Source organism: Schistocerca gregaria, chromosome 7 (genome assembly GCF_023897955.1).
Source record: "Schistocerca gregaria isolate iqSchGreg1 chromosome 7, iqSchGreg1.2, whole genome shotgun sequence".
NCBI classification, from domain to species: Eukaryota; Metazoa; Arthropoda; class Insecta; order Orthoptera; family Acrididae; genus Schistocerca; species Schistocerca gregaria.
Genome location: NC_064926.1, coordinates 525,429,953 through 525,444,287, shown reverse-complemented (window position 1 = coordinate 525,444,287; position 14,335 = coordinate 525,429,953). Strand labels below are relative to the sequence as shown.

Sequence of the window (14,335 nt, the reverse complement as noted above, 5' to 3'; positions counted from 1 at the left end):
CATCATCTGTTCATATGCTGAAACCAAAGGACAGGGCACTCTGATCTTTCTAGATTTTGAGAAGGTTTATGACCGTGTACGTCATGATTTCCTCTTTCAAAGCATGAAGAAACTAGGATTTGGACCTCGTCTCATAGAATTAATTCGCAAACTTACTACAAACGCCTCTTCACGGATTCTCATTAATGGCCATTTTACAAAAGAAGTTTCCATTGAGCAATTCATCCACCAAGGATGTCCTCTGTCAATGATTTTGTACACCATTGCAGTAGAGGCGCTACTGAACAACTTAGCGCATAGCGGGATTGGGCTTAGCGTCGAGTCTGTCACTATCCCATGCATTGCGTATGCTGACAATATATGCGTAACTGTGTCATCATCGCAACAACTTCTGTCAGCCGCAACTCTTCTACAAACATTCACGTTTCTTTCAGGAGCAATGCTCAATAGAACTAAAACCACAGTTTTGCAGATCGGTGGCGGTATCGGAGACATATCCCATGTTACCTGGTGCAAGGTAAAGGATTCTCACACAACCCTCGGTGCTACCTATGAGGCCAAACCAGACAAATTCCTGACGAAGAACTGGTCACACATGCTTAATAAATTACGTGCTCCTTTGATGCTTCACTCCGACCGTGACTTGAACATACTACAGAAAGTTAAGACCATCGAGGTCGCCATTACGAGCAAGATGAATTATTTGGCGCAAATTCTTCCAATCTCCGACCACCTAGCCAAGAGTATACAACAAGCGTTATGTTGGTTTATTTTTAGGGGGCATATTTTCAAAGTTCAGTTCCATACCTTAACATTAACTTCGTCCAAAGGTGGCCTTAACCTCATTAAAGTACACAAAAAATGTGTCACCCTGCTCCTTAATCGCATCAGGAAGGAGTTTCGTACCCGGAGAACCAGTCTCATCAGAAACCTCATTCAGCGGTGGAAGCCTCACAGCTTTGACCCACCCGTTAATATCGCCGGCATTCCACTTTCTTACCGACATGTGTGACTGTACTACATGGAAATGAGCTACATTCGACACAACATCCTCGATAACGGAAGCCTGACGAACAGGAAGCCTTACGACCTTCTCATGACAACAAACCACAGGAATCGTCTCGAAGAAAAACATCCACATACACATTGGAGTATAATATGGCGGAATGTGCACAGCAACATGTTACCATCACGCGTCATCGCCGAATGGTACCTCATAGTCAACGATAAAGTAGCAACGATTGAAAAGCTACATAAAATAGGCCTTCATCCAACGCCCAACTGTGACGCATGCGGAAGAGTCGATACGCTTCTGCATAGGTTCACGTGCGGACATGCAGAAGAAATTACAACCTTTCTTCGTCAACGATTGTCAGTGATAGACCGTACGACGTCCAGTGGTGTCGACCTTTTAGAGATCATTCAGCCACAAAAACTGAGATATCCACGAGCAAAAAACAACGCTGCAACGTGGATCATCGGCCACACAGCATCGTTTATTATGCAGAATAGGCATGCTACTTTCCTAGACTATTATTCGTACATTGAAATTGAACACTTTAAAATAAGCTAACATTGTGACTGCAGGAGGATATTTGGAAATTTGCTGAAAATCATAGTTAACGGTTAAATGCTTCAAATACAATATTTGGATAGTAGAGTTTGCCAGTTGCCTGTATGTATGAATCCTATTTGCTTCCTGGGACTTTAGTTCTTCCCGGAATTTTAAGATACTATTCAGATGCTCACCAATGCAGAAGGCATTTTTTTTCTTTCCCATTTTCCTCTCAACATTTCCTTCTCTCGCAGAACAGCGGACCAACTTTCCTTCGACAATGAAGTAATAGTCTTTTGTGCACCTCAAGAAGACATTTCCTTTCTTTTCTTGTATTGCGCAACGGCAGCCTAGAACTGATATATACTATGTTCATTCTATTCTCACTACAAATCGGAGCAAATGTTTATTTTCCCTTCGTTAAAAAAAGAAAAAAAAATTTAAAAAAAAATAAAATAAAAAAGCCCTAGTTTGAGGCCAAAAAAGTGGTCTAGGTGTAAAAAAAAGTGGTATAGGGGTAGCGTCTTTAAAAAAAAAGTTCGTAGAGCACTAGGTGGTAGCGTCTTCTATTCATAATCAAAACGTCTTATGTCCAGGGTTCGAGCCCCGCCAGTGCCTAAATTTTGATAAATAATCAGCATTGGCGGCCGAATACTTCCGGCACTCTCTTGTCCTAGGGGTGAGAAATTGCCCCTAAAGGCGGAAGAATCAGCAATGATCAACGACATGAGGATGCAGAAGGCAATGGAAACCACTGCATTAAAGACACGTAACGTGTATCCACAGGACATGTGGCCTGTGGTTGAAGAAGTGTCATGACGATCTCTCCATTGGCAAAAGATTCCGGAATAGTCCCCCATTCGGGTCTCTGGGAGGGGACTGCCAAGGGGGAGGTTACCATGAGAAAAAGATTGAATAATCAACGAAAGGATAATGTTCTACGAGTCGGGGCGTGGAATGTGGTAGGAAAACTAAAATATCTGAAAAGGGAAATGTAAAGGCTCAATCTAGATATAGTAGGGGTCAGTGAAGTGAAGTGGAAGGAAGACAAAGATTTCTGGTCAGATGAGTATCGGGTAACATCAACAGCAGCAGAAAATGGTATAACAGGTGTAGGATTCGTTATGAGTAGGAAGGTAGGGCAGAGGGTGTGTTACTGTGAACAGTTCAGTGACCAGGTTGTTCTAATCAGAAAAGACAGCAGACCAACACCGACAACGATAGTTCAGGTATACATGCCGACGTCGCAAGCTGAAGGTGAACATACAGAGAATGTGTTTGAGGATATTGAAAGGGTAGTGCAGTATGTAAAGGGGGACGAAAATCTAATAGTCATGGGCGACTGGAATGCAGTTGTAAGGGAAGGAGTAGAAAAAAACGTACAGGAGAATTTGGGCTTGGGACAAGGAATGAAAGAGGAGAAAAACTAATTGAGTTCTGTAGCACGTTTCAGCTAGTAATAGCGAATATCCTGTTCAAGAATCACAAGAGGAGCAGGTACACTTGGAAAAGGCCGGGAGATACGGGAAGATTTCAATTAGATTACATCATGGTCAGACAGAGAATCCGAAATCAGATACTGGATTGTAAGGCGTACCCAGGAGCAGATATAAACTCAGATCACTATATAGTAGTGATGAAGAGTAGGCTGAAGTTCAAGACATTAGTCAGGAAGAAACAATACGCTGAGAAGTGGGATACGAAAGTTCTAAGGAATGACGAGATACGTGTGAAGTTCTTTAACGCTATAGACACAGCAATAAGGAATAGCGCAGTAGGCAACACAGTTGAAGAGGAATGGACGTCTCTAAAAACGACCATCACAGAAGTTGGGAAGGAAAACATAGGTACAAAGAAGGTAGCTGCGAAGAAACCATGGGTAACAGAAGAAATACTTCAGTTGATTGATGAAAGGAGGAAGTACAAACATGTTTCGGGAAAATCAGGAATACAGAAATACAAGTCGCTGAAGAATGAAATAAAAGGAAAGTTCAGGGAAGCTTATACGAAATGGCTGCAGGAAAAATGTGAAGACATCGAAAAAGATATGATTTTCGGAAGGACAGACTCAGCATACAGGAAAGTCATAACAACCTTTGGTGACATTAAAAGCAACGGTGGTATCATTAAGAGTGCAACGGGAATTCCACTGTTAAATGCAGAGGAGAGAGCAGATAGGTGGAAAGAATACATTGAAAGCCTCTATGAGAGTGAAGATTTGTCTGATGTGATAAAAGAAGAAACAGGAGTCGATTTAGAAGAGATAGGGGATCCAGTATTAGAATCGGAATTTAAAAGAGCTTTAGAGGATTTACGGTCAAATATGGCAAAAGGGATAGATAACATTCCATCAGAATTTCTAAAATCATTAGGGGAAGTGGCAACAAAACGACTATTCACGTTGGTGTGAAGAATATATGAGTCTGGCGACATACCTTCTGACTTTCGGAAAAGCATCATCCACACAATTCCGAAGACGGCAAGAGCTGACAAGTGCGAGAATTATCGCACAATCAGCTTAACAGCTCATGCATCGAAGCCGCTTACAAGAATAATATACAGAAAAATGGGAAAGAAAATTGAGAATGCGCTAGGTGACGATCAGTTCGGCTTTAGGAAAAGTAAAGGCACGAGAGAGGCAAATCTGACGTTACGGCTAATAATGGAAGCAAGGCTAAAGAAAAATCAAGACACGTTCATAGGATTCGTCGACCTGGAAAAAGCGTTCGACAATATAAAATGGTGCAAACTGTTCCAGATTCTCAAAAAAGTAGAGGTAAGCTATAGGGAGAGACGGGTCATATATAATATGTACAACAACCAAGAGGGAATAATAAGAGTGGACGATCAAGAACGAAGTGCTCGTATTAAGAAGGGAGTAAGACAAGGCTGTAGCCTTTCGCCCCTACTCTTCAACCTTTACATCGCGGAAGCAATGATGGAAATAAAAGAAAGGTTCTGAGTGGAATTAAAATACAAGGTGAAAGGATACCAATGATACGATTCGATGATGACATTGCTATCCTGAGTGAAAGTGAAGACGAATTAAATGATCTGCTGAACGAAATGAACAGTCTAATGAGTACACAGTATGGTTTGAGAGTAAATCGGAGAAAGACGAAGGTAATGAGAAGTAGTAGAAATGAGAACAGCGAGAAACTTAACATCAGGATTGATGGTAACGAAGTCAACGAAGTTAAGGAATTCTGCTACCTAGGCAGTAAAATAACCAATGACGGACGGAGCAAGGAGGACATCAAAAGCAGACTCGCTATGGCAAAAAAGGCACTTGTGGGCAAGGGAAGTCTACTAATATCAAATACCGGCCTTAATTTGACGAAGAAATTTCTGAGGATGTACGTCTGGAGTACAGCGCTGTATGGTAGTGAAACATGGACTGTGGGAAAACCGGAACAGAAGAGAATAGAAGAATTTGAGATGTGGTGCTATAGACGAATGTTGAAAATTAGGTGGACTGATAAGGTAAGGAATGAGGAGGTTCTAAACAGAATCGGAGAGGAAAGGAATATGTGGAAAACACTGATAAGGAGAAGGGACAGGATGATAGGACATCTGCTAAGACGTGAGGGAATGACTTACATGGTACTAGAGGGAGCTGTAGAGGGCAAAAACTGTAGAGGAAGACAGAGATTGGAATACGTCAAGCAAATAATTGAGGACGTAAGATGCAAGTGCTACTCTGAGATGATGAGGTTAGCACAGGAAAGGAATTTGTGGAGGGCCGCATCAAGCCAGTCGGTAGACTAATGACCAAAAAAAAAAAAAAAAAAAAAAAAAAAAAAATGAAAACTTAAAAAAGAAGTAGAATTTGAAAGTCACTGGCTGACAAAGCGTCAGAGGATGAGGAATCCATGACCTTTACATTAAGAAAAGAAGATGGGGTAAGAATGGAAAAAATATATAGGGATAAGAAAAACTGTTTTGGATAGAGTAATAATACTTTTTTCTAAAGTCATGAAAAAAGTTTAATGTTGGTAAAGTTTTAGCGTAATTTAAGAGAGAAACTTGTATTAGCTATGAAGTCAGCAGACAAGGTGCGGCATCATTGCGGCCAGACTGAGAAGAGTTGTTAAGGCGTGTGAGGAAGGGACACTGAGTGTTAGTGCCTGGTACGTCAGCTACGAGATGACAAAAGAAGAGACCTTGGTGGCAGTAACGCTCCTCTGTGGGAAGGTTTGGAGAGCTACAACGCACCCTGGATACAATCAACGTGTACCATGACGTTAGCTTCATTCATATGAAAGCCACACACGAGCGTTACAACAATGTTCTTGCGAAGGTGTTCGATACGTGACACTTTTATCACGAACTCTTCAAAGCAGCATATGAAGAGGTAATGGATGTCCACTGAACCGGAAGGGATGAGTACATATTACGGCGAGGACGAACAGAGGCTTAGATCCACCACAGGAAGAAGAAGAAACGCATTTCTGTAACTCAGTGTGCAGAATAGCGGAAACTGTTATCAGACCGTACGAAATTCGACAACTGCGAAACAATCCCTGAACACTCATGGGACGGAACAAGGAGACAATGGAAGGCTTTTCAACTTATCTAGATGGACAACCGATTACAATGAAGAGCACACAACAATATCAAAGAAGACGGCATAAGAACGTTATTAAACGAGAACAAGGTTAAACAGGTCTTCATTCCTAATTCCGGGTCCAGAGAAGAGCGAAGATGCAATTGAGAAGACAGCAAGATGCACCAAGAACAGAAGGTGCAACACAGAATATTTGGAAGAAAGAAAAGCCAGGGCAAGAAGATCTCAAGAAACCTTTGTAAATCCCTTACCACAAAAAAAAAAAACATTATTGTATTTATTTTCCAACGAGAATCCAATTTGACTGTTCTAACAGTAAAAATATCCGATATTCTTTGTGGCAAATTGCAAACACCTTTAGATGTCATGCCGAAAAATGAGATATAACAACTAGTATGGAAACATAGAGACGAAGTGATCAACGATGAACCGGAATAAAGAGTAGACGAAAGATGAAGAAAGGGATATGCAACATAATACAAAGGCAACCACGCACTCACGACACGCTCAGACCTCCAGCAACCCTTCCCTCGCCAACCGTCATTCCATACTGAACGGAAAGGCGGCGAGCCGCATACCAAGCGTCGTTCCATGCACGCGGAGAGCCCCACCACCGACCGTCACTCCATGTTTGACAGAGACACATTGAAACACTCGAAGAAAAAAAAACAATTTTAATAAACTATGTTAAAGATGTTAAAGATGTTGGAGAAAGGTTTGTGACAGCCTACTACCCGAAAAAAGGGGGACTTTTTGGATTGTGTTTAAAAAATGTGAATCTGAAGATTTTTAGGTGTTGGCAAAAGACCTGCATTACCGAAGTTTCTTTTTAATTTTATGTTGGCATGTCAATAATATTTTCTTATATTGCATACTTTTCCAGCATGTTTAAGTTAAGAAAACCTAATATTAATATTTTTGGAGGGTTAAGGTTCTAGTGTAATGTGTTCATTAAAAATGTAAGACAGATAAATATGAATGGGTTTAGCTATTCCATGATGTCAGTTTAAATTTTATAAGTAATTAGTAGGATTAGAAATTTAAAATGTTGGTAAAAGTCAAATTAGAAACTTTCAGTTTAAATTTTATAAGTAATTAGTAAGCTTAGTAATTTAAAATGTTTGTAAAAGACAAATCTGAAAATTTTTGTAATCACATAATACGTAGAGTTAGGACTTTTGGGGAATATAAGCATGTTAATGTATACGATTATGCCTGTAACGTGATGGATATGATTGAGATATATTACATCAAGGTTTTCCTCACCTTCAGTAGATATCCATCATCATTTAACATAAATTCAGAAACAAAAGAAAAGCTGATCATTCACCAAAAATGAAATTCCAGAAAAGATACAAATTTGTATCTTTTCAGGAATTTCATTTTTGTGAGTGATCAGGTTTTCTTTTGTTTCTTAATTTATGTTAAATGATGATGGATATGTACTGAAGGTGAGGAAACCTTCATTTAATACTAATTTTAATTTTAATAATACTCAAATTATTAAAATTAAAATTAAATTAAAAATAAAAATGTAGTCAACTATTTTGAAAGAAAAAAATTCCTTAGATTAGTTAAATAGAATTGTATAAAAATCAAAAAAATCTGAAAATTAGAGTCAGTGTTAAATTCTAAAAGAAAAAAATCACTTAAGAGGTCTAATCTGTAGACATGGAATCAAGTACAATGTAAAACAAGGAGACTGAATCGAACCATTGTTTAAGATGTACAAGGGTAATCCAAAAAGTAAGGTCTCCAGTTTTTATAGGCACTTAGACCTGTTTATTTCTACAATGGTTTACATCAGTTTACAGCTTGAACATTTAGCTATTTCTCGACATAATCACCATTTCAGTGTATGCATTTTTGTAGACGTTGTGGCAGTTTTTGTATGCCCATGTAATACCAGCTCGCCGCCATGTTGTTTAGAAAGTTATCAACCTCTTCTTTCACCTCGACGTCGGAACTGAATCTCCTTCCGACCAAATGTTCTTTTAACATCGGGAACAGGTGAAAGTCACTGGGCCCCAAGTCAGCAATATAGGATGGATGGGTGTTTATGTTTCACAAACTGTAGCAGGAGAGCAACGGTTTGGCGAGCGAGGTGTGGGTGAGAGTTGTCCTGGACAATGTGTATGCCCTTGCTCAACATTCCTCTTCTCCGATTTTGAATTGCCCGTTTGAGTTTTTTCAGAGACTCACCGTACCTGTCAGGGTTAATTGTGGTCCCAGTGGGCATAAAGTCGACCAACAATACCCGTTTGTGCTAATATTGAGAGATTAAACGTATCATTTCAACTTATGCAGTTGTCACCAATCCTAGAATAAGTAAACCACAAATATTGCACCTTTCAACGTGTATATGTTCAATAAAATTCTTCTGTGTTTGAGGCCGCATTGTCATCTCTAAAATTCCGACCTTTTGGCGACTTGCAATAGTCGCCGAAACGTCGGAATTCTACAGATGACCATGTGGCCACAAACATAGAAGAATTTTATTGATTGTGACAACGGCCATGGAAGCTTACATTTAAATTTAACGTGTATGTTTATTAATTGAATTGTTCAAGAAATACAAGGTGCTCTCATTACAAAATTTATAAACAATTTCATCATTCCAGCCTTTGTGCAACATGTATGTTCGTTTTATCATGCCATAGCCATTTTTTTAGGGGAAGCCGTTTACAAATAAATTACTTTGTTGTTACTGTGATAGTAGTAGTAGTAGTTGTAGAGGAGTTTTGGGCGCACGGCAGCAAGGTCTTCAGCCCCCGTTCAGTAACATAGTGAGACGGGTCAAGAAAAATCCCAGAACAGGAATATAAAACGGAACAGAAAACATGGGTAACAATCGTTGAAAAACATGTGCTCACCTACACCAAAGCGTGGGATGAAGCGGAGCGTCAGCAGTAAAATATGGACAGCACAGGAAGAAGATGGTAGAGGAAGCTAAAACAATGTAGCAGATGGAAGTGGCTGGCTGATCGCAATACACTAAAACCTCCAGCTTAAAAGTTTAGGCCAGAGTCCAGACACATCACAAAACTTAAAAACCCTTGACACATACGTCTCCTCATTAGCTAAAACAGAAGGCCGATCCCCATCAAATTGTGCTTCTGCCCGTGCATCACGGTATAAAATGCAGTCTGTTAAAATGTGCCGGACAGAGATGTGCACACCAGAAGCATCATAAAACGGAGGATCCTCCCGCCGTAATAAAAAGCTATGTGTGAGAGGACAGTGCCCGATCCGAAGACGTGTGAGGGCCACTACCTCCAGCCTGAGCAACCGGCAGGAGGAACGCCACGGCCGAGTGGTTGATGGTTTTGTTACTGAGTACTGGTTGGTTAACTGTAACAGCCTCTAGCGATGACTCTCAGCAGCATCTATGGCCTAGGAGACGCTAGGTCCCTTGACAGCAGCAGTGCTTTACCGACCCACAGAGATCAGCCCCTTGCATTACTGACTGCCCGGTTGCCTACCTTGCAGGTGAGCGGCACTCTGCACAACACGGGCCAGACGCTGGTGTTCCGCGTGAGCAAGGACACCAAGGAGCAGCCTGTCAACATCACGGGCGGCCCGCTCGCCTACCGCTACCAGTTTGAGGAGATGTACTTCCACTATGGCACCAACAACAGCCACGGCTCCGAGCACCGCATCCACGGCTACTCCTTCCCTGGGGAGGTACACTGTCATTTTATTCTCTTTCTCTAACTCTCTTTGTAACCTACATTCTGTTAGCCATCAGAATGCGGTTTCCTCATTTTAATATCAGTGTGAAAACAAAACATTATAACGTACCTTTATATAGTGACTACACCGACAGGGACACAGTGCTAAAGGAATAACTATATCAGTCAGATTTCTATGTGGAGAGCAATTTTACACTGCTGCCATTAACCCTAACAATACCAACGCAGATATGAAACTTCCTGGCAGATTAAAGCTGTGTGCCGGACCGAGACTCGAACTCGGGACCTTTGCCTTTCACGGGCAAGTGCTCTACCAACCCGAAAAAGGCAAAGGTCCCGAGTTCGAGTCTCGGTCCGGCACACAGTTTTAATCTGCCAGGAAGTTTCGTATGAGCGCACACTCCGCTGCAGAGTGAAAATCTCAATCTGAGTTCCAATTCTGATTACCAACGCACTTTTCATAATGTGTAGCAAGAAGGGGAGGGGGGTTATTTCATGCCCACACAAAAGATAAATAAATAAAAATAAAAACTTAAAAAATCTAATTTTGTTAATTTGTTTAACTTTCACTAGCAACCCACTTTTTGAATAGGTACTAATATATAAGTAGGTTACAGAACCTGTAAATATCTTTAACCATAATCTTAGCAATTCGAGGCATTTTCCGTAATGTTTACACAGAGCAGAAGGGTACTTTATGACCACCACCAAACATTGAAAAAAATGCTATTTTCGTTAACTGTCTTTGATTTTCATTCACACTACATTTTTCAACGTTATATACAGGTCTAAGACGGGTCCAAGACCTGAAAACATGAACATCACATTTGCTTCGAAATCACGTTCACTACTAAGACTTCTGGGTTACGTTTTACTCATAAATTCAAAACAGTTACGCAGTCTAATAAAAGAAATCATTAAATATTTTTTTCTAAATTTTAATATATATTAAGTAACACACTATATTAAGACATTTTCAAAACGTGAGCACAAGAACACGCCTCTCTCCTCTCCCCCACCCCCCCCCCCCCCCCTCCCCATCACAGTTGGTATTACGTAGGTTTTAAGTTGCTACTTCAGTACTTTCTCTTTTTGTACTTGCACAGTCAATCATTAAGAGTACATGGTTCAACATAAAGGTTATTTAGGGAATCACATATGGGAAGTGGCAACAAAGTGACTATTCAGATTTGTGTATAGGATGTAAAATACTAGCGATGTACCATCGGACTTTTGGGAAAGTGTCATCCACCCAATTACGAAGATATCGAGGGCGGGTAAATGTGAGAACTATCGCACAATCAAGTTAACAGCTCATGAATCAAAGCTGCTGACAAGATTAATACATCGAAGAACGGAAAAGATAACTGAGGATCTATTAGATGACGATCAGTTTGGCTTTGGGGAATGAAAAGGCACCAAAAATGCACTTCTCAATTGGCACTTGCTAATGAAATCAAGACGGGACGAAACCAAGACACACTCATATGATTTGTCGAACTAGAAATATTGTTCGAGAGTGTAAAATAGTGCAAGATTCTGCAAATTTATGAGAAAAATAAGTGCAAGGAGTACAGAAAGACGGCTAGTACACAACATGCACAAACGCCAACAGAGAACAACAGCACTGCAAGACCAAGAACGGAGTGCCCGGATCAAAAAGGGTGTAAGACAGGGATGCAGTTATCGCCTGAAATGTTCGATGTATACATTGAAAAAAGTATGACGGAGATTATAGAAACTTTCAGGAATGAAATTAAAATTCTGGGTGAAATAATATCACTGATAAGATCCACTGATGACATTTCTTTCCTAAGTGAAAGTGAAGAAATATTACAGTACCTGCTAAATGCAGTGAACAATATAATAAGTATCGAATACAGACTGACACAAAACAGAAAAAATACAAAAGTAATAAGGAGTAGCACAAATCAGAATGGTAGGAAATTTAACATCAAAACTGGTGTCAGGCAGTAGACGAAGTCAATTGATTCTACTTAGGTGGGAGCACAATAACCCAAGACGGATGAAACAAGAAGACGTAAGAAGCAGAAGAGCACAGGCAAAGAAGATGTTACTGGCCGACAAAAGTCTACTGGTATGTGACACAGACTTCAATTTGAGGAAGAAATTTCAGAGAATGTCCTTTTTCAGCACAGCATCCTATGGTACAAAATCGTGGGCTGTGGGAACACCGGAACAGAAGAGATTCGAAACGTTGGAGAAGTGGTGCTAGAGAAGAATGTTGAAAATCAAGTGTACTGATTAGGTAAGAAATGACGAGGTTCTAAGCAGTTAGGCAAATAAAGCAATATACGGAAGACACCGACAGAAAGAAGCACATGTCTTAAGACTTCAGAGAATAACCTCCGTGATACCAGAAGTTACAGTAGAGGTTAAACCAATAAGGGAAGACAGAGATTGGAATGCATAAATAAACAAGTGAAGGTGCAAGTGCCACGCTGAGATGATGAGATGAAGAGGTTAGCGCAAGGAGGAAGCTGTGGCGGGACGCGTCAGACCAGCCACAATACTGATGACTAAAATAAGCAAAGTAGAGGGTGGGTGCGACATTTAGTTGACGGGGCAGCTATTTCTGACATCAATAATGGTTCTAGCAGGAAGGCAGCGACTCCAACTGAACTTAAAATATACTAATATTCATTGATCGTTACTTGAGCTTCGTGCCAGCGTTCGTTAATTGTGGTGGCTTACCACCGGTGGAATGCCACACTCTACGCAACATAATACGAAATGTTTTAAATCGGTGGGAGATTTGTAGTAAGTGCTGTTAAGGGTGTTAGTCAAACATTCTTTGCATCGAGATCGTCATGACAGTACGGGAGCAGGCGGTCTGGCGTTAGATTGTTGAATGATAAGCTACTGAAGACATCAAAGATAGGATACGGAACTACATAAGTAAACAATTTAACGGCCTCTCTCCTTATAGCCTTCCCCGTTTATCAGAGGCGATTGGGTTGAGTACTCGGTTGCACCCCAAGCAAGTTGCTGTGCCCGTGTGACAACCACCCCATGCAATGTGTCAACGTCCGTTCTTCTTGAAGTCATCACACATGTTTCCATCCATCGTGGCTCTGTAAACACATCCAGAAAACGTCTGCAAGGTTCCTCTGTCCAACTTTGCCGTTGGGCGCGCCTCTCTCTGCTGTTGCATGAAGGATAGTTGCGACAGTGGTACCCTGAAGACTGTCCCTAGTGCTGCAGACTTCGTCACACGGTCCGTCTCGCTACTCACAAACAAGCCCACTTCATGGTACGAAGTACGTAACGTAGCTGCGCCATCCTGATCGTCTGAGGACCGTGTGGCGATCTTCCTGGACTCTGAGAACTTTCATTCGACTGAGTATATTCCATCTGAGACCATGGATTCCATATTCGACTCACTCGTGGGAATCTTACCAACGAGAGTTGCGGTATATCGAAACGATAAACCACACTATCGGGATACTGATGCTGTCGCATTTCGACACGTGCTGGTAGACTGTTTCTCAGTCTTAGACGAAGTACAAGACACATAACACCCAAATGTTGTTTGTAAATGTGCATTCTTTCGTTACATACAGAATAAAAACGGCTTTATTTCTTCCTTGGTTACTCTATAGCGCTCAGATCCTAATTGATTTGAGCTATAAATATGTAGCATATGGGCATAATCATCTTGAGGTTGAAGCTCCTCTGTCTGTGTTCACTTATAAACAGATTTGTCAAACGGAACTATATGGTCAATGGAAATATTTAACTTTCAAACATCTAATATGTATACATACAGACTGATCCGACGAATGAAACTCTGTACCAATCCCAGTATTCGAACCCAGCTCTCCTGCTCACGAGGCAGTTGCACGAACCACTACGCCACCCTAGCACAGAGGCTTCTTACAGCTGCACAGACTATCCTAGCACGCCACAGTCTCTCAGCTAAAATTCTTTACAAACCTCAGCCCACTTGCGTTTGCTCAGGGTTTGCCTTGATGAAACCGCAATTTTGTCTTTTGTCCTACTTCCTGAATATATTTCTCTGAAATTTTGACATCGTCAGTGGGCTTTTATTTTCTTTCTTCTTACCCCACCATGTACTTTTGACTGTTTTTTTTTGTTTATTCTCACGTGTTTCCTTCCACAGTTAGGCATTTTTTCTAGTTTCCCCATTGTCTTCACTGTACTATGTAACTTTTTAGTGTGCTGTTTATTATATGGGTTTTGTTTATATTATTCTACCCGAATCACTTAGTTTATAATATCAGAAGCCAAAATCGCTAAATGTGAAATAGTTTATTTCATGACCAGCTGCGACAGTAACTAGCTGCCGTCTTCAGATACTGTCCTACAGTGTGTGGATAGATTAACGTTAATGTAGTAATCTTGCATGTTCATACGACAATTATCCACTAGGAACCGTATTATTCGAATAATAAAAATTATACACCTCCCAGAAATAGAATTATACACATGTCTCGTCAAGATACAGAGAACATGCTCCAGTTATAATAATACAGTTCA

General features: G+C 40.7%; 1 protein-coding gene across 1 annotated transcript in view; it reads left to right on the top strand.

Annotated features, from left to right (window-relative positions):
- Window positions 1–14,335, top strand: part of LOC126281531 (carbonic anhydrase-related protein 10-like) — a 925,111-nt gene that overhangs the window by 732,509 nt on the left and 178,267 nt on the right. Inside the window, exon 4 of the mRNA XM_049980578.1 lies at window positions 9,612–9,806. Coding sequence (XP_049836535.1) covers window positions 9,612–9,806 — 195 coding nt within the window. The remainder of the gene's footprint in view (window positions 1–9,611; window positions 9,807–14,335) is intronic.